This window comes from Clinocottus analis, unplaced genomic scaffold (genome assembly GCF_023055335.1).
Source record: "Clinocottus analis isolate CAN_PGR_092001 unplaced genomic scaffold, fCliAna1.0.p SCAF_17, whole genome shotgun sequence".
Classification (NCBI taxonomy): Eukaryota; Metazoa; Chordata; class Actinopteri; order Perciformes; family Cottidae; genus Clinocottus; species Clinocottus analis.
The window spans coordinates 16,203,812-16,225,391 of record NW_027175898.1 but is presented as its reverse complement, the minus strand read 5'-3'; the positions used below and the strand labels follow the sequence as shown (position 1 = coordinate 16,225,391).

The 21,580-nt window shown below is 47.9% G+C and overlaps 1 protein-coding gene across 1 annotated transcript in view; it reads left to right on the top strand.

Annotated features, from left to right (window-relative positions):
- Nucleotides 1–21,580, top strand: part of fndc3ba (fibronectin type III domain containing 3Ba) — an 82,708-nt gene that overhangs the window by 4,918 nt on the left and 56,210 nt on the right. The window contains 2 exon segments of the mRNA XM_068580100.1: nucleotides 14,591–14,736; nucleotides 17,238–17,313. Of these exon segments, the coding sequence (XP_068436201.1) occupies nucleotides 14,620–14,736; nucleotides 17,238–17,313 (193 nt within the window). The 5' untranslated portion in view covers nucleotides 14,591–14,619.

Here is a 21,580-nt window from a genome sequence, read left to right as displayed (position 1 = left end):
ACTGACACACACGCAGACAGTTAGCTTTACGTGCCTGCATTAGCATGCCGGGCGTGTTGATGCCGCTCGGCGGCGGCTCATGGAAAGTTCCGCCGGTCGTTAACGGCTGTTTCTATGTGAGCGTCTCGAGTGTGTATCTCGAGTGTCTCCGGTCTGTTGTGTGTGTGTGTGTGTGTGTGTGTGTGTGTGTGTGTGTTGTACACGTGTTGGCGAGCAGAGTCCAGACTTGTGCTCCAGGAGGAAGTAGGTGTTTTTTAATGCGAAGCCACACGTTTTATTGCTTTGCCTTGTTAACCCCCTCCAGGGCACGCAGACACACTTCGACCCCTCCCCCCTCCTCCCCTCCTCCTCACCCCTTTCCCCCTCCCCCCCCCTCACCCTGTCCCAGCCCCACATACCTATCATTTCTCCACTCGCGGCCCGTTCCCACAAGGACGATGCATCTGCAGACGCTCGTCCACGAGGGAAATTTAAGGTGTTTTTTTTTTTTTTTTTACAAAACCAGGAGGAAAATATATATTTTTTTCTCCACCAGCTTTCAGGTGAATGAGTTGAGTATCAGTAAAAAGAAACCAGTGACCTCGGGAGGATGGCGGGCGGCAGGAAGTCGGCCATTTCACCTTCCTGATGATGCGAGCGCAGCTGATGATCTCGCTCCAGGAAAAAAACACTTTAATGAACTGGAAATGCATTTTGTAGTCCGGCTTGTTGTGGACGCCGTGCTCACCTCTCACCTCTTTACACTGCAGCCTGGACCCCCCACAAGTCACTGAAACATCCCACACACACACACGCACACACACACACACACACACACACACACACACACACACACACACACACACACACATCCCTGAACTAGTGTGTGAAATCCTGAGGCTGATTGAGGAGGAGGAATGTGACCTTGTGACCCCACGCTGTGGGAGGGGTGTTACACACACACATGTGTGTGTGTGCGTGTGTGTGTGTGTGTGTGTGTGTGTGTTTGATGTTGGGGAGCAAGTGATTGTATGTACATTTTCCATTGGTTTGCGACGCTGAGTGTCCTCTCGCATTTTTCGGCCCCATTCAGTTTTCCTTTAATGGATTACACACACACACACACACACACACACACACACACACACACACACACACACACACACACATTCATAAAAACGACTATGAGTTAGTCATGGAATTAGGCATGTGAAGTACCATTCATTCATGATTTGCTTGGTGTGTGTGTGTGTGTGTGTGTGTGTGTGAGAACATCTCACAGACTCACTTGTTGTCTTGTCGTCTGTGAGAGAGGAGACGGGTTTCTCATGTAGGTGTGACTAAATAGTCTTTCTCTCTCAACACACACACACACACACACACACACACACACACACACACACACACACACACACACACACACACAGAGAACAAGCGTTTTCATGGCCCATAAAACTGATATAGTGAATGTCTCTTGGTGGTTTGTCTCCGTCTACATGCTCGTCCATCCAAGAATGTGTGTGTGTGTGTGTGTGTGTGTGTGTGTGTGAGAGAGAGAGAGAGTGGGAGGCGGGGGAGTAGAATTCCCTTCTTGACTCGGCATAGCTGTCTTAATTAAGACTCGTGGCATGCGGCCCTGATGGAGCTCAGCGGCGTGTGTGTGTGTGTGCGTGCGTGCGTGCGTGCGTGTGTGTGTGTTTGCAGGCCGGCCGGTAGGTCCTTTGGCGGGGGGAATGTGTGCTCATTGTGCACCTCCTCCTCTCCTCTCCTCCTTTCCTCGTCTCCTCTAGCGGCTGCAGGTGGTGTAGCGTCTCTCTGCGGCTCTGAAGCGGCTCTTCCTCTCTCAGCGTGTTTTATTTGGCCTCCAGGCCGCTGTACGTTGCCCAGAATGCAACTGTGAAATGCACAGCGGGGCGGCCAGCGCGGTCACTCGCTGCCGGCTCGTTGACTCATTGCAGGAGAAGGTCAGCGCAGGAACTCAGGTTGGCTTCATTTGACCCAAACATAAAGCCACAGAGCCGAGGACACTCTGCTCGGGAGGAGCACCAAGAGAAGCGGCGACTTCTCTGATTGAAAGTTTCTAAATAAGTTCTTGAACTTTGGAGCGACTCTCACCTTTTATTTAAATACAAACAAAGTTCAGGAAATTGGATTCATGTTGGCGCGCGCGCATCTTCCTCTGTCCAACTTCAAGAACATAAACGCCCGTCATCAAGCAACAAGCGCCGAACTTTGACTTTTATTTAACACACACACACACACAGACACGCACACACACACACGCAGGCTACATGTTGTGTGTCTGTGTCTCTTTCTGCGGTTTGACTTTTGGTTTTCGGGGTTTGACTTCGGGGCTTTGTCCAGAAACCTTTTTCCCATCAAAAAATAAATAAAAAAATCTGTGCGACCAGAAGCCAAAACACACAGTAAACATGCTGAGTGTGCACGTGTGCATGTGTGCACGTGTGCATGTGTGCACGTGACCGTCCTCCATGGGCGCGGACTCAGCTGGTGCACGTATGTTTATACATATTTATATATTTATATACATATATGCGCACGCTTGTTTCTGTGCACTGGAGTTCAGGCGAGCCTGTGCACCCACTGGGTGACTGTGTGTGTGTGTGTGTGTGTGTGTGTGTGTGTGTGTGTGTGTGTGTGTGTGTGTGTGTGTGTGTGTGTGTGTGTGTGTCGATGTGCGCAGTGAGGAGGAAGTGGCTGTGTTTGTTTAAACTAAGCACGCTCAGCCATGTGGGACAATTTAGCGGGAATCAGAACCCTGCACTCCTCCTCCTCTTCCTCCTCCTCCTCCTCCTCCCCCCTCCCTCCTGCACCAGCCTCCTCCCCCGAAAAGCCTCCTGAATGGGCGGCTGTCTTTTTGAAGGCCGACATGTGTGTTGGTTAAAGTTAAAGCTCGGATGGGAGAGAGGAGGCCGAAAGTGTAACGGATGCTCATTGGTCGCTGCTCCTCTTCTCTCTTTCACCGCCAAAAAGTCGGACGCGAACACGGTCGCCTCCTTATCGGAGGAACCCACATGAGAAGGATCCGGCCCTGCAGGCAGAACATGTCATCTTCCTCGCTGCAGGGATGCGTGACGCGGAACCAGCTGCATGACACGGCCATGAAGGAAAGACTTGGAGGAGGAGGCGAGGACGCGTGGAGGACGCGTGGAGGAGGCGAGGACGCGTGGAGGAGGCGTGGAGGAGGCATGAATGAGCGTGTGGAGCGTCTGCTCCACCAGACACAACGCTGTGGCGTCTGGCATGCGGGTGGACGTCTGACGCACGTGCGGCGCGTCCTGGTTGTGCGTCCTGGTTGTGCGTCCTTGTTGTGCGTCCTGGTTGTGCGTTTTGAGGGAAGAGGAAAGGACGAAGAGAGACGGCTTGAGCCGGCGTATTGAGGAACGAGTATTCCTGAAACGACCCCATGGCTCTTCCTCTTTCTGTTCCTCCTCATCCTCTTCGGTCTGTCCTTCTGCCCCTTTGTTGTTGTTATCAAACGGTCTGAAGGCGTGCACGTACAACTCCAGGGGTCAAAGGTCAGCCGGGATCAGCGGTGCTTGTGGTCTAAATATATTCAAGAATTCCCAAATCTCTTAATGACCCTGAAGTAGACTTCAGACCGAACCACCTCGGCTCTTATTCAACGTTATTACCAAAAACCCGGATAAAGTCCACTTAGCAGTCAGGCCCGACTCGGCCTTTAGTCTCCTGTAGTGTGTTTGTGTGTGTGTGTGTGTGTGTGTGTGTGTGTGTGTGTGTGTGTGTGTGGGGCCTAGACTGAGCCTTGGAGATCCATGGCGTTAGGAAGGGTTTGCCGTGAGCTCCTCTCTGGAGCTCGGTGCTCCTCTCCGGGCTGCAGAGCGCTCGGCCTCTCTGGAGGGGAGGGAAGTCTGAGCTAAGGAAGGAGGGAAGGAGGGAAGGAAGGAGGCAAGGAGGGAGGGAGAGACCGAGACAGGGAGCAAAGGGGGGAGAAAAGGACAAAAGGAGAAGAGAAAAATCTGGAAGCACTGCCATAAAGACGAGTGAGTCATGTTCATGTGCTTGTGGGAGAAGAGCCACTTCCTCTGTATTCAACGCACACAAACGGCAACAGAGCAGCGCTTTATTTATTTATTTATTTATTTATTTATTTATTCTGGAATAACGAAGGTGTTGGCAGGAAGACGCCAGAGACGTTCCAGATATTGATGAGGATGATGCAAGCGATGAAGACGCTGACATCAGTTTTAATGAGGAGGGTTCGGGAAAAGGGTGGGTTTGTGTTTAGGCCGGTTGGTAAACTTGTGTGAGTGTGTGTTTGTTTGTGTGTGTGTGTGTGGTCACCGGCTTGTGGCGACAGGCCTCCAGCAGCTGTAAGTCAAAGGAGTTGTCGGTCGGAGGGGAAAGAACCCGACTGACATAGCGGATGGAAACCAGCCTGCGATGAAACGCTATCACAATAAGTCACTTTGTGCGTCTGTCCGCGCGTTGTCGCCTCCATTTAGACTCCCACACAACGACACCGCACATTATGTCACCCGTAAGATCCCCCCATCTGTTTGCATCTTCTTCTTCTTCTTCTTCTATTGTTGTTTCTTCCTCCTCTCACAAAAAGAAAGGAGGTGTACGGCTCCAGTCCGCTGCTACGTGGCTATGTGGCAACGCTAGTTGGGCCTCTACTGTGTGTTTTACTGCCTGCTGGCCCCCGGCCCAACCACACACACACACACACACACACAAACACACACACACACGGCCAGCAGCCCACAGCTGCAGGAGGGAGGAGGTCTCGCTGGCAGATGCACACATCTGTGCTGGAAGCTAGCTTGCGCGCTGTCCCAAATCGAAGCAAAGCTAACGGCTAACGCTAACGCTAACCAGCGCAACACAGAGCTCTTTGTGAAGGCGGCCCGGCCTCCGTGAACAGCCGAGGGGGGAAATTAGTCGGAGTGGGTTTGAAACTCTCTTAATTCGCAGGACTCATTCAATTCTCTCCGCCTCTCCGTCTCACACACTCTTCACACACACACACACACACACACTCGCACACTCGCACACACACATTCCTGCTCAGTGCCTGCTGTCTGTGGTATGACAGGCAGGACTAATGTTTGTTCTGGAGCAATAACACAATTAGGATTCCACACATTTCTTTCTCCACACACACACAAACACACACACTCGACGTGCAGCCCCCTGACCCCTCCCACTCCACATTTTCTCCCTTCTCCTCTTTCATCTCTCCTCTTTCCTCTCCCCTTTCCTTCTCCTCCTCCTCAGTGAGCAGATTGCAACCAAACAGATGATATTGATTTAATAAAACCAAATGGCTTTGTGTTTGACAAAACTACAGAGCTCTCCCAGTCCTGTGTGTGTCTGTGTGTGTGTCTGTGTGTGAGAGTGTGTGTGTCTGTGTGTGTGAGAACTTTATTCTTGGCACAGTTCTCTTATTTAGTCCACTGCTCTTCCGCTTTGGGTTCGATGCCGGTGATCTTCCAGCGTATACCAATTAACCTTTCCCTCTGACACACACACACACACACACACACACACACACACACACACACACACACACACCTGACTAGAGTGTAAAATAGCCGTTTCCTCTTCATTTTGTTCTCAAGGAAAACCGATGCCTTCCTCCCTCCTCCTCCCTTCCTCGGTTCCTCTCCTCTGTCTCCTTTTCTTTCCCTCCCTCTACTGTCTCCTCACCTTTTCTTTCTCTCTGACCCCGTTTTGTGTTACGCTTGTGTGTCGAGGGTGTTGTCTTGATCCTGTGTGTGTGCGTGTGTGTGTGCGGCGCACAGCGTTATGTAACATGTCGTCTCTCCCTGGGAAACGGGCCACCTCTTCTTCTTCTTCTTCTTCTTCTTCTTCTTCTTCTTCTTCTTCTTCTTCTTCTTCTTCTTCTTCTTCTTCTTCTTCTTCTTCTTCTTCTTCTTCTTCTTCTTCTTCTTCTTCTTCTTCTTCTTCTTCTTCTTCTCCTCGCTTCCTCCCGCCCTCGGCGGCGGGCTTTGGAGGCGGCCGGCGGCTTCCCGTCGGCCGGTGGGAGAGGGCAGCTGTGTTTTGACAGGGTGGAGGAATGCGAGGGGAGGGCGGGGTCGTTCCAGGAAGTGGATGGCAGCTTCGGGCCGAGCTTCTTGTTTGGCACAATGGAAACGATTTGAACGCCGAAACGAGCCGATCGAAAGCTGCTGTCGGAGGTCAGGACGTCCTGTGTTTTCACTAAAGAGAAAGATAGACGGTCATCTTCGAGGTTATTTCCAGGCCTGGAAAAGTCCCCCAAAAGTTGTGTAAAAGTCCTGTAAATGTTCATTTAGTTATAAATAATGAATCTGCTTTTAAAAGAAAGAGGCTCAAAATATCAGCAGCATACATACAGGCATCTATATAAATGTTTATTCTGTTAATCAAACTATTGTCTCTCATTCATTTGAGTCATTTAAGGTTTACTGTATGCTTTGAATCCTCATTGTTAGTTTAAATACTACATTTTATCACTTTTTACTGTTCACACACACATTTCACACAATGTTTGCTCATGAACATTTGGTTTAAAGTCATGGAAATTTAGGTAAAATTTGGTAAAAAAAAAAAAAAAAAGTCATAGAAATTTGGAAAAAAAAAGTTGTGGAAATTTGGTTTAGATTATGGAAATTTGGTAAAAAATAAATAAAAATAAGTTATGAAAATTTTGGGTAATTTTTTAAAAATTTGTTAAAAAAAAAGTCATGTAAACTTGGAAAAATAAGTTATGGAAATTTGGTGAAAATTTTGGAAATCTGGTTAAAACCAAAAAAAAAGTAATGCAAATTTGGAAAAAAAAAAAAGTTATGGAAATTTTGTTAATATTGTGGAAATTTGGTTAAAAGTCGTGGAAAAGTAAAGTAAAGAGCTCCACTGGTCAGATTGAGTATGAACCCTGAGTGCACGTTGACGAAGAGAAAAGATGGACGGACATCTTCGTCATCACGAGCGTCTCGGTGGGAGAGCGGGGGGGGGGGGGGGGGGGAGGGGGCGGAGCCAAGAGGCTGACTTGAAGTCACCGGGTCTGTTCCTGGAAACCAGAACCGGCCTGATGAGAGGATGAGGACGGTAGATGATGGCTGGGAGGATGACAGGGGAGAAAGGCTTTGCCCAGGGTGCTTATTTTCTCCGTGTGTGTGTTTGTGTGTGTATATGTGTGTGTGTGTGTGTGTGTGTGTGATGGACGAGCTGAGCCGTCGTTCAGCGGGCCGAGTCCGGACTTGTCGGCGCTCCGGCTGCTCGCAGAGTGAATGTCTGGCATCTCGAGGGAAACAGGAAAGAGAAAATAAAAGGAGCACGGAAGAAGTAATCCAGGAAAAGAGTCTTTCTTTAAATTTATTTTTAGGCCAGCTAATCTGTGATTAATTAACTTTTTTGGAAACCAATTATAAGTCCCAGCATGCCCCATTCAGACAATCTTTTGGCTTAAAATACATCATTTTTCCATTTTTGAACTAAACGACACAGTTTTTTGGCTGAAACTCCTTCCTAACAGACCAAGACTTTGTCTTATTGTGATTTTTATTGCAGATTCTGATTCTTTAGGTCCTAATCTTTCCATAAAGGTGTCACATTGACGCTCCAGGAGGCTTTTCTTTGAGGAATAGCTCCTGCTCGTAGCTAACTCCCCGTCTGCCTGGAGTTATGCCGAGCGGCTCAACCTCGGAGGCTCATTTGCATTCTGTAAAAGTGGGAAAAAATGTCGCTCATGCGGGGAATGTGGGACGTGAGCAATGACAAAACTTCCAAAACTGTGTGTGATAAGGACGAACAGGAGCCGGCGCTGCTCGTTTGAATGTTTAAAGATGGAGGGGGGGGGGGGGTACCTTCGTCCTCTGCAGGTCTTCCCAGACACGAGCTCGCCGTGAAGCGTCCTTGACGGAGACGACGGACGTGTAATTTGCTCGTTTGGATGTCAGCGACGTTACCTTCAAGAGGAGACGTTTGCTTTTGAGGGATTGGGTCGTTTTAAGGTGACGCGTCTGCCTCCGTGGAGGAAGCGGCGCGACGGCGACGAGCCTCGATTCAGAGTTTTTTAAAAAAAAAGGAGAAAAAGCCGAAAGCGTCGGCCGGCTTTTACTCACCGTCTCATGCGGTTTGGAGAGGGGGCGGGGCTCTGGAGGCCTGTGTTCAGGGGGTTTGCAGAGGAGCTTGTTCATACAGGGTTTGCAGGAGTGTGTGTGTGTGTGTGTGTGTGTGTGTGTGTGTGTGTGTGTGTGTGTGTGTGTGTGTGTGTGTGTGTGTGTGTGTGTGTGTGTGTGTGTGTGTGTGTGTGTGTGTGTGTGTGTGTGTGTGTGTGTCCGCTGCATTCCCCTCCACCCGTTCCGAGTAGTTCTTCGTGGATGACATATCATTACTGCAATTACAGGGCAGGAGGACTGCGACGATAGAGACACACACACACACACACACATATACACACAGAGGGACGTGCACACATATTTAAGCCAAGTGCATGAAGGCAAATTGAAGAACATGCTGAAGCTTAGAATTTTGCTTCAAACACTTTGCCTTTCTTTCTGGCTCTCAATGCACACACACACACACACACACACACACACACACACACACACACACACACACACACACACAGACAAGCTGCATATGTGCAGAAAGCTGTCAGCCGACGTGGGAACCCAAAGAGGTTCCATTTTTTTATAAATCCCCTCTCTGTCTTTCCAAAGTGTGTGTGTGTGTGTGTGTGTGTGTGTGTGTGTGTGTTTGCGCTCCCCTCAAAGTAAGCACAAGCACAGCATTCCTCTCCACTCTTCATTCCCTCTTGCCTCCCCTCCTCCCTCCTCAGCATCTCCCCCTTCTCCACCCCATCTCTCTCTCTCTCTCTCTCTCTCTCTCTCTCTCTCTCTCTCTCTCTCTCTCTCTCTCTCTCTCTCTCTCTCTCTCTCTCTCTCTCCTGGTGAAAAGGTACTCAATCTGTGTGTGTGTGTGTGTGTGTTAGAAAGAGGGTGAGTGAGAAAGAGAGAGCAGGTCTCTCCTAGACTGAATACCTTTTGTAAAAGGAGCTGGGGTTGAATGGGAGTGGTGTTGGTGGCAGTTTCCCACCATATTTAGAAGCTACCCCCACCCTCCTGACACACACACACACACACACACACACACACACACACACACACACACACACACACACTGTCACTTGCAAGTTTGTGCGTGCGTTTTAAATGCCAGCACAGATTAAAGTTGTCAGTTGATAAATTGGATTTACAAGGATCAATCTCAGTGATATTCGGTGTGTGTGCGTGTGTGTGTGCGTGTGTGTGTGTATGTGTGTGCGCTGCACTGAATAGATACCCATTCAGGTCGGGGCACTGACACCTGAGAGCATTCCTCACTGCTTAACACATCCCGAGTGAAGAAGAGGATACCTGCATCTCTGTTGTCGCTCCTTTGTCTGTTTTTTTTATGCTTTCATTAAATGTCCAATATTCTCCTTAAAGACAGGATTGCACGTTCTACCCAGCGTGCTTTCCACCAGCGTGTGACATGTGAACCTCAGGGTTATGACTTCCAGAGAATAACATGATAGTTAATAAGAAACAGTTTTGGTTTCGGTTCCCTCTCTGCGAACTCGTTTCTCTTCTGTCTTTTCAATCACATGGTTGCTGGTATTTAAAAATGGCCGTCGAGTCTTGACTCTCTCTCACACAGCTCGTGTTTGATATTTAAGGAAATAATAATATGAACAGGGATGATTCTGCCACCAAGCTTTCTTCATCCATATAAGGATTGATCACTGATCGGTTTCCAGCACAGTGATGACGACGCCTCCAGGAAAATTACAAACTAAGAGTCAGACCTGACGCATCGATTCAGCTGAATGACGAACACCAGGACACGACAACCCCCGTTACAGGACTATATATATATATATATATATATATATATATATATATATTATATATATATATATATATATATTGTGTTGGTAGTGGCCACATGCAGTCACAGGGTTTTAATTTCCTTACGTCATCAACGTAATGTCTGCGGTTGGACAAAGAGGAGGAGGAAGAGGACATGTGATCAGTTTCACCTCCATGGCGGAGTTTTTGATTTTGTGAAGAATTCATTCATGTGCAGTTAAAAGAAGAGAAGTTAGAGAGAGAGAGAAGTAGAGAGAGAGAGGGAGAAGGAGAGAGAGAGAGAGAGAGAGAGAGAGAGGGAGAGGGAGGGAGAGAGAGAGAGCACATGAGGTCATTTGATTTATATACAGAGGATTGTTTTGTTATTTATTTATGCAAAATATGGAGGAAAAAGGCCAGTTTCCAAGGCCTATAAATGAATTTAAATGTTAACTTCTGCACAAGTCTGTGTGTGTGTGTTTGTGTGTGTTTGTGTGAGAGAGAGGGAGAGGTGTGAGGCGGCTGGAAGTAAGTCAGACAGTCTGTGAGGTGGTTGTGAATATCCATTATGCTTCATCAGGACGGACAAACTGGAGTCATTGGGCGTGTGTGTGAATGATGAATGGCTGCATGAGTAATGAGCAACGTGTTATGAGGTTAGAGAGCGGCCCCTGCACATCGTGTGTGTGTGTGTGTGTGTTTGTGTGTGTGTGTGTGTTACATCTCGGTGTGCATTTTACTCTATGCATCTTTTATGTTAGAGGAGGCAGTTTCCATGCTTACACAGGGCTTCTGTCTAATGACACAGACACGTGTACACACACACACACACACACACACACACACACACACACACACACACACACACACACACATAAACATTCATGCACCCGGACAAGTGGGTGATTGTTTTCTGTATTCAACATGGAATTTTTCAATCTAACATTTTATCCCTGCTGGGAATCGACACCTTATTCCTCCCACATTCCACAAGGGAACGGAAACCACAGTGTGTGTGTGTGTGTGTGTTTGTGTGTGTGTGTGTGTGTTTGTGTGTGTGCATGGTGATTTCTGAAGCCATCAACAGCAGCATCCATCTGGTAATGATTCCACTGGAAAACAAAGGCTATTATTCATTCGTTGATACATTAACTTTCTGGATATGCGCAGTAGATCCTGCAGGAAACAGCAAAAAAAAAATGGATAAGAAGCATTTAAATTCCCCCCCTACATTTAACGTGCATCATGACTCAACATGACGCGACAAATGTCACACAAAAATGTAATTTGATTGCGGCAGATGAATGGATAATCAGCTTTTCATATAAACCTGCTTCTTCCGCACTCTGCAATTACACACATCAGTCGCTCCAAATTAGCTCTGAGAGGTTAAGCGTTTAAATGTGGAGGAGGCCGATGCCAGAGCTTTATTTATAACAAGACTGCTCATGTTGATCAACGAGACGGCTCTCGGGTTCGTCTGACACGTTGTGACAGAAAGACAACACGAGATGGTAACATGAAGCTAACACGAGACATGGTAACATGAAGCTAACACGAGACATGGTAACATGAAGCTAACACGAGACATGGTAACATGAAGCTAACACGAGACATGGTAACATGAAGCTAACACGAGACATGGTAACATGAAGCTAACACGAGACATGGTAACATGAAGCTAACACGAGACATGGTAACATGAAGCTAACACGAGACATGGTAACAGAACGCTAACACAAGACATGGTAACAGAACGCTAACACGAGCGATGGTAACAGAACGCTAACTCTAGAGATGGTAATAGAAAGCTAACACAAGACATGGTAACATGAAGCTAACACGAGACATGGTAACAGAACGCTAACACGAGACATGGTAACAGAAAGCTAACACTAGAGATGGTAACAGCAAGCTAACACAAGACATGGTAACATGTAGCTAACACAAGACATGGTAACAGAACGCTAACACAAGACATGGTAACAGAACGCTAATATGAGCGATGGTAACAGAACGCTAACACAAGACATGGTAAGAGAAAGCTAACACTAGAGATGGTAACAGCAAGCTAACACAAGAGATGGTCATAGAACGCTAACACGAGCGATGGTAACAGAACGCTAACACAAGACATGGTAATAGAAAGCTAACACAAGACATGGTAACAGAAAGCTAACACTAGAGATGGTAACAGAAAGCTAACACGAGCGATGGTAACAGAACGCTAATACAAGAGATGGTAATAGAAAGCTAACACAAGCGATGGTAACAGAACGCTAACACAAGCGATGGTAACAGAACGCTAACACAAGACATGGTAACAGAAAGCTAACACCAGAAATGGTAATAGAAAGCTAACACTAGAGATGCTAACAGAAAACTAACACAAGACATGGTAACAAAAGGCTAACACAAGAGATGCTAACAGAAAGCTAACACAAGAGGAAGGTTAAATGAGCCAAAAGTGTTCTTTCTGAAGCTTTTCGTTCATCACACTTTTGCGCAGCAGGTTGTCTTCATTGTTGTGAAATGACTCGTAAGAGAAGATTAATAACTTCTGACAAGCCGGCAGTTTTGCTTCCAGGTGCAGTGTCACAAAAATAGCTTCTTTTTTTTATTTTGTAATATAATTGTTTTCATGTGGTGGCTTTTAAAAGGGATGTGGATTTTCCAGTTTAAATTCCTCACTTCCTGTATGCAGAAAGGACTTCCTGCCGGTAACTTCACCCGCCGCCAGCATTCCTCCCACATCACACGCGTAGCGACATCGCTGGAGTCTCATTTCCACTTCGGGCCGAAGAGTATTCACCAGCAAAAAATAAATAAAAAAAGATTGGAGGAATATAATGACTTTCTCCAGGAAATTGGGGGTTATTTTAGGAACGCAGGGTTACTGGAGGAGAGGCCTCGGCTCGGCCTGCTCGGCCTACTCGGCCCATTCATCACCCAAATCATATGAATCCTGACTTTCTTCTCCGTCTCGCTCCTCTCTTTTTCCTGGCAAAGTTGAGAGTGGTGTTACCATCTGTCTGTGATGTGTCCTGTGCGTGTGTGTGTGTGTACACGTGTGTGTGTGTGTGTGTGTATGTGTGTGTGTGTGTGTGTGTTTGAGGCAGGATAACCAGGCTGAACTGGGAATGGGGCTCAGATGGAGAAAGAGGAAGAGTTTGAGATGGAAGAAGAAGAAAAGGAGATAAGAGAGAGAGAGGCTGTGTGTGTGTGTGTGTGTGTGTGTGTGTGTCTGTGTCTGTGTCTGTGTGTGTGTCTGTGTCTGTGTCTGTGTGTGTGTGTGTGTGTTGCAACACTATGAACCACAGCTGTGTGATCCACTAACCCTTTCAAAGACCTCGTCGGCACGAGAAGACGACCGGCTGAAAGAAAAGACACACACACTGACACACAGCTGTTTTCTGAGGAATGCTGTGTGTGTGTGTGTGTCTGTGCACATTATCTATATATGCATGTCAGAAACGGATATTGAAGATTATCTTTATGATAAAATGAAAAGTGCATCCCTGATGCATACTGTACGTTAGTGTGTGTGTGTGTGTGGCCTTTGTGGAACATTTGGGCTACAGTTCTGCTTGTGTGTGTGTGTGTATATAATGTGTGTGTTCAGTGTTTTTTGCGGTGTGTGTGCTCACACATGAGTTCGGGGGTCTCGCTGGGTAAATGTCATTTCCCCCTTTTCTCTTCTTCATAATTGTGCTTTTTTCCCGGGTCTTCTTCCTGCTGTCATCATCACACTGTCACACATCCAGATCCATCTCTCTGCAGAGCGCCGCCATCGACCCCCGCCGGCCTCGGGGCCGACCTCCTCCTCGGCGGCGTCCTGCTCTGCTTTGTGCTTCGCGTACAAAGCTGAGAGCAGCTTCATTAATCCTCATTCAGCCATCGAGCCGAGACCGCATTCATCCCTCGTTCCTCTCTTTTTTTTTCATATCTTGAATCCCGCTCGCAGGATATCCCTCCTGTCTTTTTACCGCATTGTTTACCGTCAAGTGGCCCCCCCGAGTCGGCCTCTCGCGCCGTTGTTCTCGGGCACCTTTTCATCTCGTTTCTCTTTCATGTCGACATGATGTGACTCGTTGTGCGTTAGCGAAGCTGCGCCCGAACAAAGCGTTGTGAACGTCGATATGTGGACGTGTCTGTTTTTCTTTCCCTCGCGCACACACGAGGTTGTTTTTCCCCCCATCTTTTGTCGGAGGGGACCGACGATCAATCTCTCCGTGTCTCATTGTTCCGCCTGTGAGAACCTCTCCGGCTCCTCCGAGTCGGCTTTTATTCCACGTTTCGTCATGTTTCAGCTCTTTTAGAAATATACAGTATCTGACATTTGATCCAGGTTCTCGCACAATTGGGGTTATGAAACCGCATATGTACAGTGACAACCCGACGGGAAACACACACCTGGCCTCGCGCGTCATTGTGAACTCACCGCGTGACACCGCCACATATCCATTATTTCAAATCTAATAATCTCCTCGTGAATGTTGGATTAAACTTCCTGAAGTCGGCACACGCTCTGCTCGTTGCCTGTAAATATAAATAATAGATTTAACGACGCCTCCATCTTTCGGATCGGACACATGTTGTATTGCTTCAAACCAGCACGGGGAAATCCCTAATCCTAATCTGATTGTCATGTGTAAATAAGACACACCCTGTCTGTGTGTGTTTTATAACTCAACAATACTGACAGTTCCTCTCTCTCTCTCTCTCTCTCTCTCTCTGTACTTTCCCAGGTAGGGCAGTTCAGTGAATTTCTCCATGAATGTACGTCACAATGATGATGACAGACCAGATTCCACTGGACTTGGCTCCGCCCCCCCTGCTGAACGGGGAGGTCCCGCTCATGTCTCACATGGTTAACGGCGACGCAGCGCAGCAGGTAAACGCACGCACACGCATGTCTGACGCACGCTCACACACACGCTGACCTGATGCGTGCACAAACACGACCGCTCGCGTGTTGTTGACACCAAGGCCACGCATGGCCGCCGAGGCGTGACGGTGAAGCGTGAGTAAAACACGCGCGGACGCGTACGGGCACACGCGTGCAGGCACTGGATCTCCTTCAAAGCGCCGGGTTGAATCCTGTTGTCACGGATGTATTTTTACACTTCTGGTAGACGATGCTGATGATGTTGATGTTTACCCCACCCCTCCCTAACACACACACACACACACACACACACACACACACACACACACACACACAGCCCAGAGGAAGCACGGTGGGAGTGTTTTGGCTGCGACACATAACAGTTAGGGGGAGGGTTTTGGCCGTAACACACATAGTTAGGGAGCTCTTTTTATTGTGACACCCTGCAGTTTCAACTTCAGGATTCTAGACCGATGATTATATAGATTTGAACGTGTGTGTGTCCGTGTGTGTCTGTGTGTGTGTGTGTTTGTGTCTCAGTCTGTTTCTTTGACCCGTCCAGCGTCTGAGTGGACACACGAGTGACTTTGTTGAGTCTGAGTTCATGTGTTGTGTTTGTTTCCTGTCTATATCTGCGTGTTCCTGCTCTCACCTGCGTGTGTGTGTGTGTGTGTCTGTGTGTCTGTGTGTTCCTTCAGACACACTGTGTGTGTCTCACATCAACAAATGTCATATGGAGAAAACATTCTTAAGCGTCACCATCAAAAAATCTAAACTATTTGTGACTGGATGGAACTTCTGTTGAGAAGTTTCTTTCATTTTCCGTTCCTGCGTTCAGGAAACAGTTTCCTGGTTCAGTCTCTGTGTGCTGAGATGAGTTAGTTTCTACTTCTGACTTCTGCTGCCAGAGTTTAACCCGTTCCTGATTTTAAAAAATAAACAAAAGAAGGAAATAGACGCGTTGTTCTCCAAACAGTCGGAACCGTTTCTCTCGTTTCACATCATAAAACGCAACAACGCGTCAGAACCAGAAGCGTTCATCGTCATGTGAACATTCACATACGAGGGATTTACATACATTTAACATGTAACATGAAGACATTTAACATTTAACAGTAAACATTTAACAGTAAACATTTAACAGTAAACATTGGGGCTTCGATGCAGCAGCTTTTTTTTGGGGAAATATTGTGTGTGGAACTCAAAATGTTAAAATATACGATGACATCACGATCTTTTCTCATCATGTCTGACTTCTTTGCATTATTTTTGAACTTCAGGAGCAGAAAAACCTTCTATATGTTCCAAAAAACCCTCAATGCCGGCTTAAAATGTACGTTAAATAAACTGGAAACTTCATTTCCCAGAAGATGCTGCAATAAAACATGTTTGTACTCAGCTGATTTAAAATTTTAAAAAATCTGAAATATGAGAATATTAAACGATGAGCTGATTGGATCTTCCTATCAAAACAGAACAAACGTGCTCCACAACTCTCTAATGCACACACACACACACACACACACACACACACACACACACACACACACACACACACACACACACACACACACACGGTCTGATCCGGGGGTTTCTCAGGCTTTGGGAAAACATGGGTCGCCCTGTACTATGCTGGGGTTCCCATAGCAACAACAGCCGCTGCAGCAGACAGAGCAGGAAGTGTGTGTGTGTGTGTAAGCGTGTGTGTGTGTAAGCGTGTGTGTGTGTGTGTCTGAGGCAGAGGAGCAGGTTAGCGCTGGGATGGGAGAGCATGCAGACACCACAGCAGGAGCGCAGGATACCAGTGTGTGTGTGTGTGTGTGTGTGTGTGTTGTGTTTTCTGCTGCACGCCGGCACACACACACCTGTAGAGCGCAGACAGCCGGGGCCGTAGATGCACGTGTGTGCGTGTCTGCGTGCACGCCAGCGCGCGCGTGTGTGTAATGGAGGGTCACCTGCTTCACGTGTACAGCCATGTGTGCACGCTCGACAATCTGTACGCGGAGAACATGACGGTAAGGTGCACGCCGCCGCTCTGCACAGTCAGCAGAATCCATGTGCGTGTGTGTGTGTGTGTGTGTGTGTGTGTGTGTGTGTGTGTGTGTGTGTGTGTGTGGGTTGTGTTTGGGCTCCGGCTGTGCGTGCCACCTGTGTGCACGTTGTGACGGTGATGTGTGATGTGTGCGCCGCATTTGCGCTGGTTTTGATGGTTGGATGCTCACCGTTAGCTTACCTAACGCCTCATTCTGTGTGTGTGTGTGTGTGTGTGTGTGTCTGTGTGTGTGTGTGTGTGTGTGTGTGAACTCTGTGCCCGCCCGACTCCGGGAGCCACCGCTCATCGTGTTGTTATGTCACTGCTGTGCGAGCCGATTGGCCCAGAGTCCTGTCCTCCTCCTTCTTCTTATGATTGCAGAAGGTGTGTGTGTGTCTGTGTGTGTGCGTTGTGTACCCATGTGCGTGGGAGAGGAACGTAACTGTGTGCTTTTGTGTCCGTGTTGTTGGTGCAGGTGATCCTGGTGCAGGTGAACCCGGGGGAGACGTTCACCATCCGGGCCGAGGACGGATCACTGCAATGCATCCAGGGTCAGTGCCTCAATTAAATATAAATATATATATATATATATTATAATGTCATCATATTAACATGTGCGCTGATGTGTGTCACGTAAGAAAAGACTTTTTTTAAGCTCTTTCTCATGAAAATTGCACACCCAAACAAAAAAAAGGTGTGTTTCTGCAACAATGAGGGCTGTTTGAATGATGTGATTTTATAAATATCTCTATGTTTCTGGTTTATTATAAATATCTCTATGTTTCTGGTTTATTATAAATATCTCCATGTTTCTGGTTTATTTTAAATATCTGTCTCTATGTTTCTGGTTTATTCTGGAGACTTGACCCCCTCACACACACATGGAGCACCATGCTAGTGATCCAGGACTCTCGCACCTTGTGGCTGTTGTCACTTTTCCCACCGGACCTTGAACGCATCGCGTCGGTCCAATTTTTGTCTGTCGGCTTTTTATCGGCCATAAAGTTATTCACCCGCCGCCTCAAGCGAGTCTCTGCACCGGAGTTTGAGTGTTACGACTGTCTCGATGGATAGAAACAAGATGGAGGGATGCAACAATAAAGCAAAAAAGACCAATAAATGTCTGTTAATGGGTAATGGAAATAGAAATAATGGATAGGATATCTACTTTATTCATCCCCAAAGGATAATAAAAGTGCAAAAATGCAAAGTATATGAAGGAAATACAGTGAAAGTGATGCGTTCAGGGCTTCTGAGTGACTCTACGCCTTTCTACAACTTAAATAATGAACTTAAAGTTCATCACATATGCACATAATCAATGGATGCATGTGTGCGTGTGCATGGGTGTTGCACAACAGTCTGTGACTGTCGTGGTTTTGTCTTCAAATGAAATGAAGTAGTGAGCAGCGCGCGATGCGTTTGAGTGCGTCTGATAAAGTGATGAAGTGAAGCGAGTCGGCGTTGAGGCTCTCGCAGGCGGAGGAGAGAAGAACGGGAATTCCCCGACTGCGGTGGAAAAGCGTCTCACTTTGATGATGTCACAGAGCGAGCTGTAACTCCTGAAAGGGCGTCTTTGTCTCCTTCTGTCCGGCTGTCGCTTCTTCTTCTTCTTCTTCTTCATCTTCTCTCACTCTTTCTTTGCCCTCTGTGAAGGTTTTCTTTGAGTGAGAGCACTTCTGGCTCAGACATTGACTCCTCCCCCTTCCTCCCTCCCTCCCTCCCCCCCTCCCTCCCCCATACTCTCTCTATGTTGTAACTAATTACAGTCCGGCCTCCTTTCCTCCGCCCCGCCGTGTAATTCAATTTTTCTTCTTCTCCTCCTCCCTGAAATCAGAAGGGATCGCTCTGAGGAACCTTCAGAGGCTCAGATCATGCCAGATAGCGGCGGTGCAGTGCATGATGGGAAAAGAGGGGGCGGGGGCAGCGGGATCACAACCGGCATCGAACACGGATCCATGAGATGAGGAGGAGATGAAAGAGACGTTTACAGTGAACGCACCGGATACAATGATGTGCACAACACAAATAAAAGACACGCAACACACACACACACACACACACACACACACACACACACACACACACACACACACACACAGAGTGTGTAACTGTGTGTGTGTGTGTGTGTGTCTTTCCGGTGACTTTTACTGCAGTCAGTGACGGTTAATTGGGCGAGAGGCTGGAGGTCATGTATGAACACACATAATTATTAATGTGGAGGCCACACACAGTCTCTCTCTCTGTCTCTCTCTCTCTCTCTCTCTCTCTCTCTCTCTCTCTCTCTCTCTCTCTCTCTCTCTCTCTTCTCTCTCTCTCTCCCCTGCAGCAGGTCATTGGGTTTAATGGGAGTCAGAGTGTGTCGGTGTGTTTTGAAGGCGAACCGAGTCGCTCTGCCAGACGGAGACTCTGGTGTGATTACTGAGACCTCAGAGCTCCGGCTTGGCTTGTGTACTCGTGTGTGTACTCGTGTGTGTGTTTGCACTTCGCCGTACTCATATATATGTGTGTGTGTGTGTGTGTGTGGGACAGAGGGTGAGATTACAGAGCCTCAGGCCTCAGCCAGGGACCGGCTTTTATATAAAGTAACCTCTGTTTAGCTGCTGCACTGTGGCGCACACATGCAAATATACACACACACACACACACACACACACACACACACACATACATACACACACACACACACACACACACACAGGCTGCGCCAACAGACCCAACAGCCCAAAGAGATGCTTTCATATGAGCGCTTAGCCTTTCTTCTCTCTCTCTCTCGCTCTCGCTCTCGCTCTCTCTCTCTCTCTCTCTCTCTCTCTCTCTCTCTCTCTCTCTCTCTCTCTCTCTCTCTCTCTCTCTCTCTCTCTCTCTCTCTCTCTCTCTCTCTCTCTCCTGTACTTAAACCTGCAGCGCCGTGGAGAGATTATTGTGTTTTGGCTGTTGATGCTAAGTGCCGCTCGTTAGCCGCTAAACGCTGCTAGCTGCCGAATTCTGCACTTCTTTTTTTGTTTTTTTACTCGGACTGAAAGTTTTCAATACTGAACAAACTCCATCACCTCGGGGCGCCGAAAATCTCTTCATGACGACGTAACAACGTCCAATCGGTGACGCTCCTGCAGAAATGTGTGAAAGTTTTTACCGTTTTTTTCCGGTACCGGTCCGTTACCCAGCATGCACTGCCTGCGCATCCCAACAGCTTGACCTCTCGGTGCTCCAGCGGGTCGTCTTTCAGCTCCTCCCCCTCATCTTTCAGCTCCTCCCCCTCATCTTTCAGCTCCTCCCCTCATCTTTCAGCTCCTCCCCTCATCTTTCAGCTCCTCCCCCTCATCTTTCAGCTCCACCCCCTCATCTTTCAGCCCCTCCCCCTCATCTTTCAGCTCCTCCCCCTCATCTTTCAGCTCCTCCTCCTCATCTTTCAGCTCCTCCCCCTCATCTTTCAGCTCCTCCTCCTCATCTTTCAACTCCTCCCCTCATGTTTCAGCTCCTCCCCTCATGTTTCAGCTCCTCCCCTCATGTTTCAGCTCCTCCCCTCATGTTTCAGCTCCTCCCCCTCATCTTTCAGCTCCTCCCCCTCATCTTTCAGCCCCTCCCCCTCATGTTTCAGCTCCTCCCCCTCATCTTTCAGCTCCTCCCCCTCATCTTTCAGCCCCTCCCCCTCATCTTTCAGCCCCTCCCCCTCATCTTTCAGCTCCTCCCCCTCTTTCCAGTCCATCTCTCACCGTCTCGTTGGGTCGCTCTCATGTGTACACTCTTCCTCCTCCCCCATCCTCCTCCTCCTCTCTCTCTCTCTCCCTCCCCCACTAAGACCGTTCCCCTGAGCTTTCCCACACTCACATCAAAGGACAAGACTCCAGAGGGTGTGTTAGCGCTCCCCTGCTATGGAATGCCAGTGTGTTACTGCGTGTGTGTGTTTTTTACAAGGCTGTGTTGGTTTACTGTGTTGTTTGGTCTTTGTTGAGCTTTTTATGAGGGGGGATGATGATGATGATGATGATGGGGTGGGGTGGATGGGGCGATGAAGAGCAGGAAGCTGTGCCCTGCCAGGGAGGAAGTGACATCATGAGGCGTGGAGGACTTTGTGAGATTATTTTCACGAGATGTTCGCGTCTCCACTGGACGACCTGTGGAGCTCTGTGCGTCTCCCAGAATGCAACGCTTCCAGCGTCTCCTGAGGACGCTAATGAAGCGTCGCGCACAAGTGGAAAACACACTTTTTGTTGGTGTGTGAGTGTGTGTGTGTGTGTGTCATCTGGATGCAGTGTGAATCATCACACTCACGGTCTGTTTTGTGTTTTACTGCAGATGTGTGTTGTTTGTTTACGCTCCGTCTCATTGTTTATCCATCTATCTATCCATCCATCTAGCTATCTATCCATCTCTCTCTCTCTCTCTCTCTCTCTCTCTCTCTCTCTCTCTATCTCTCTCTGTTGTTTTTATATTCATAAAGTAGTAAATTAATCTCTCTGCATCGTTTCCGTCCTGTGATCTTTTTCTTTTATCTCGTACTAAAATGCTCTGAACATTAAGTTGTGAGGCTTCTTCAGGATCTGGGTTCATAACGAGCGACAAATTGACAACTGCAGATGCGAGTCATGCACACTTATCCAGCGATTAGTCACTGACGTCAATCCAGGTGTGTGTGTGTGTGTGTGTGTCCATGGGCTGTAAGTGGGAGGAGCTACGCGAGTGAGGTTTGATGGAAATCTGTTGGAAAGTCTCGGCGCCTTGTGTTTCACGCCGAGCCGAACGGCTCGACAACGAGACACAAACTCGCTGCCGTTGTGTAGAAGCGCTTCATTAAAGTGCCGACCAGAGGAAGCT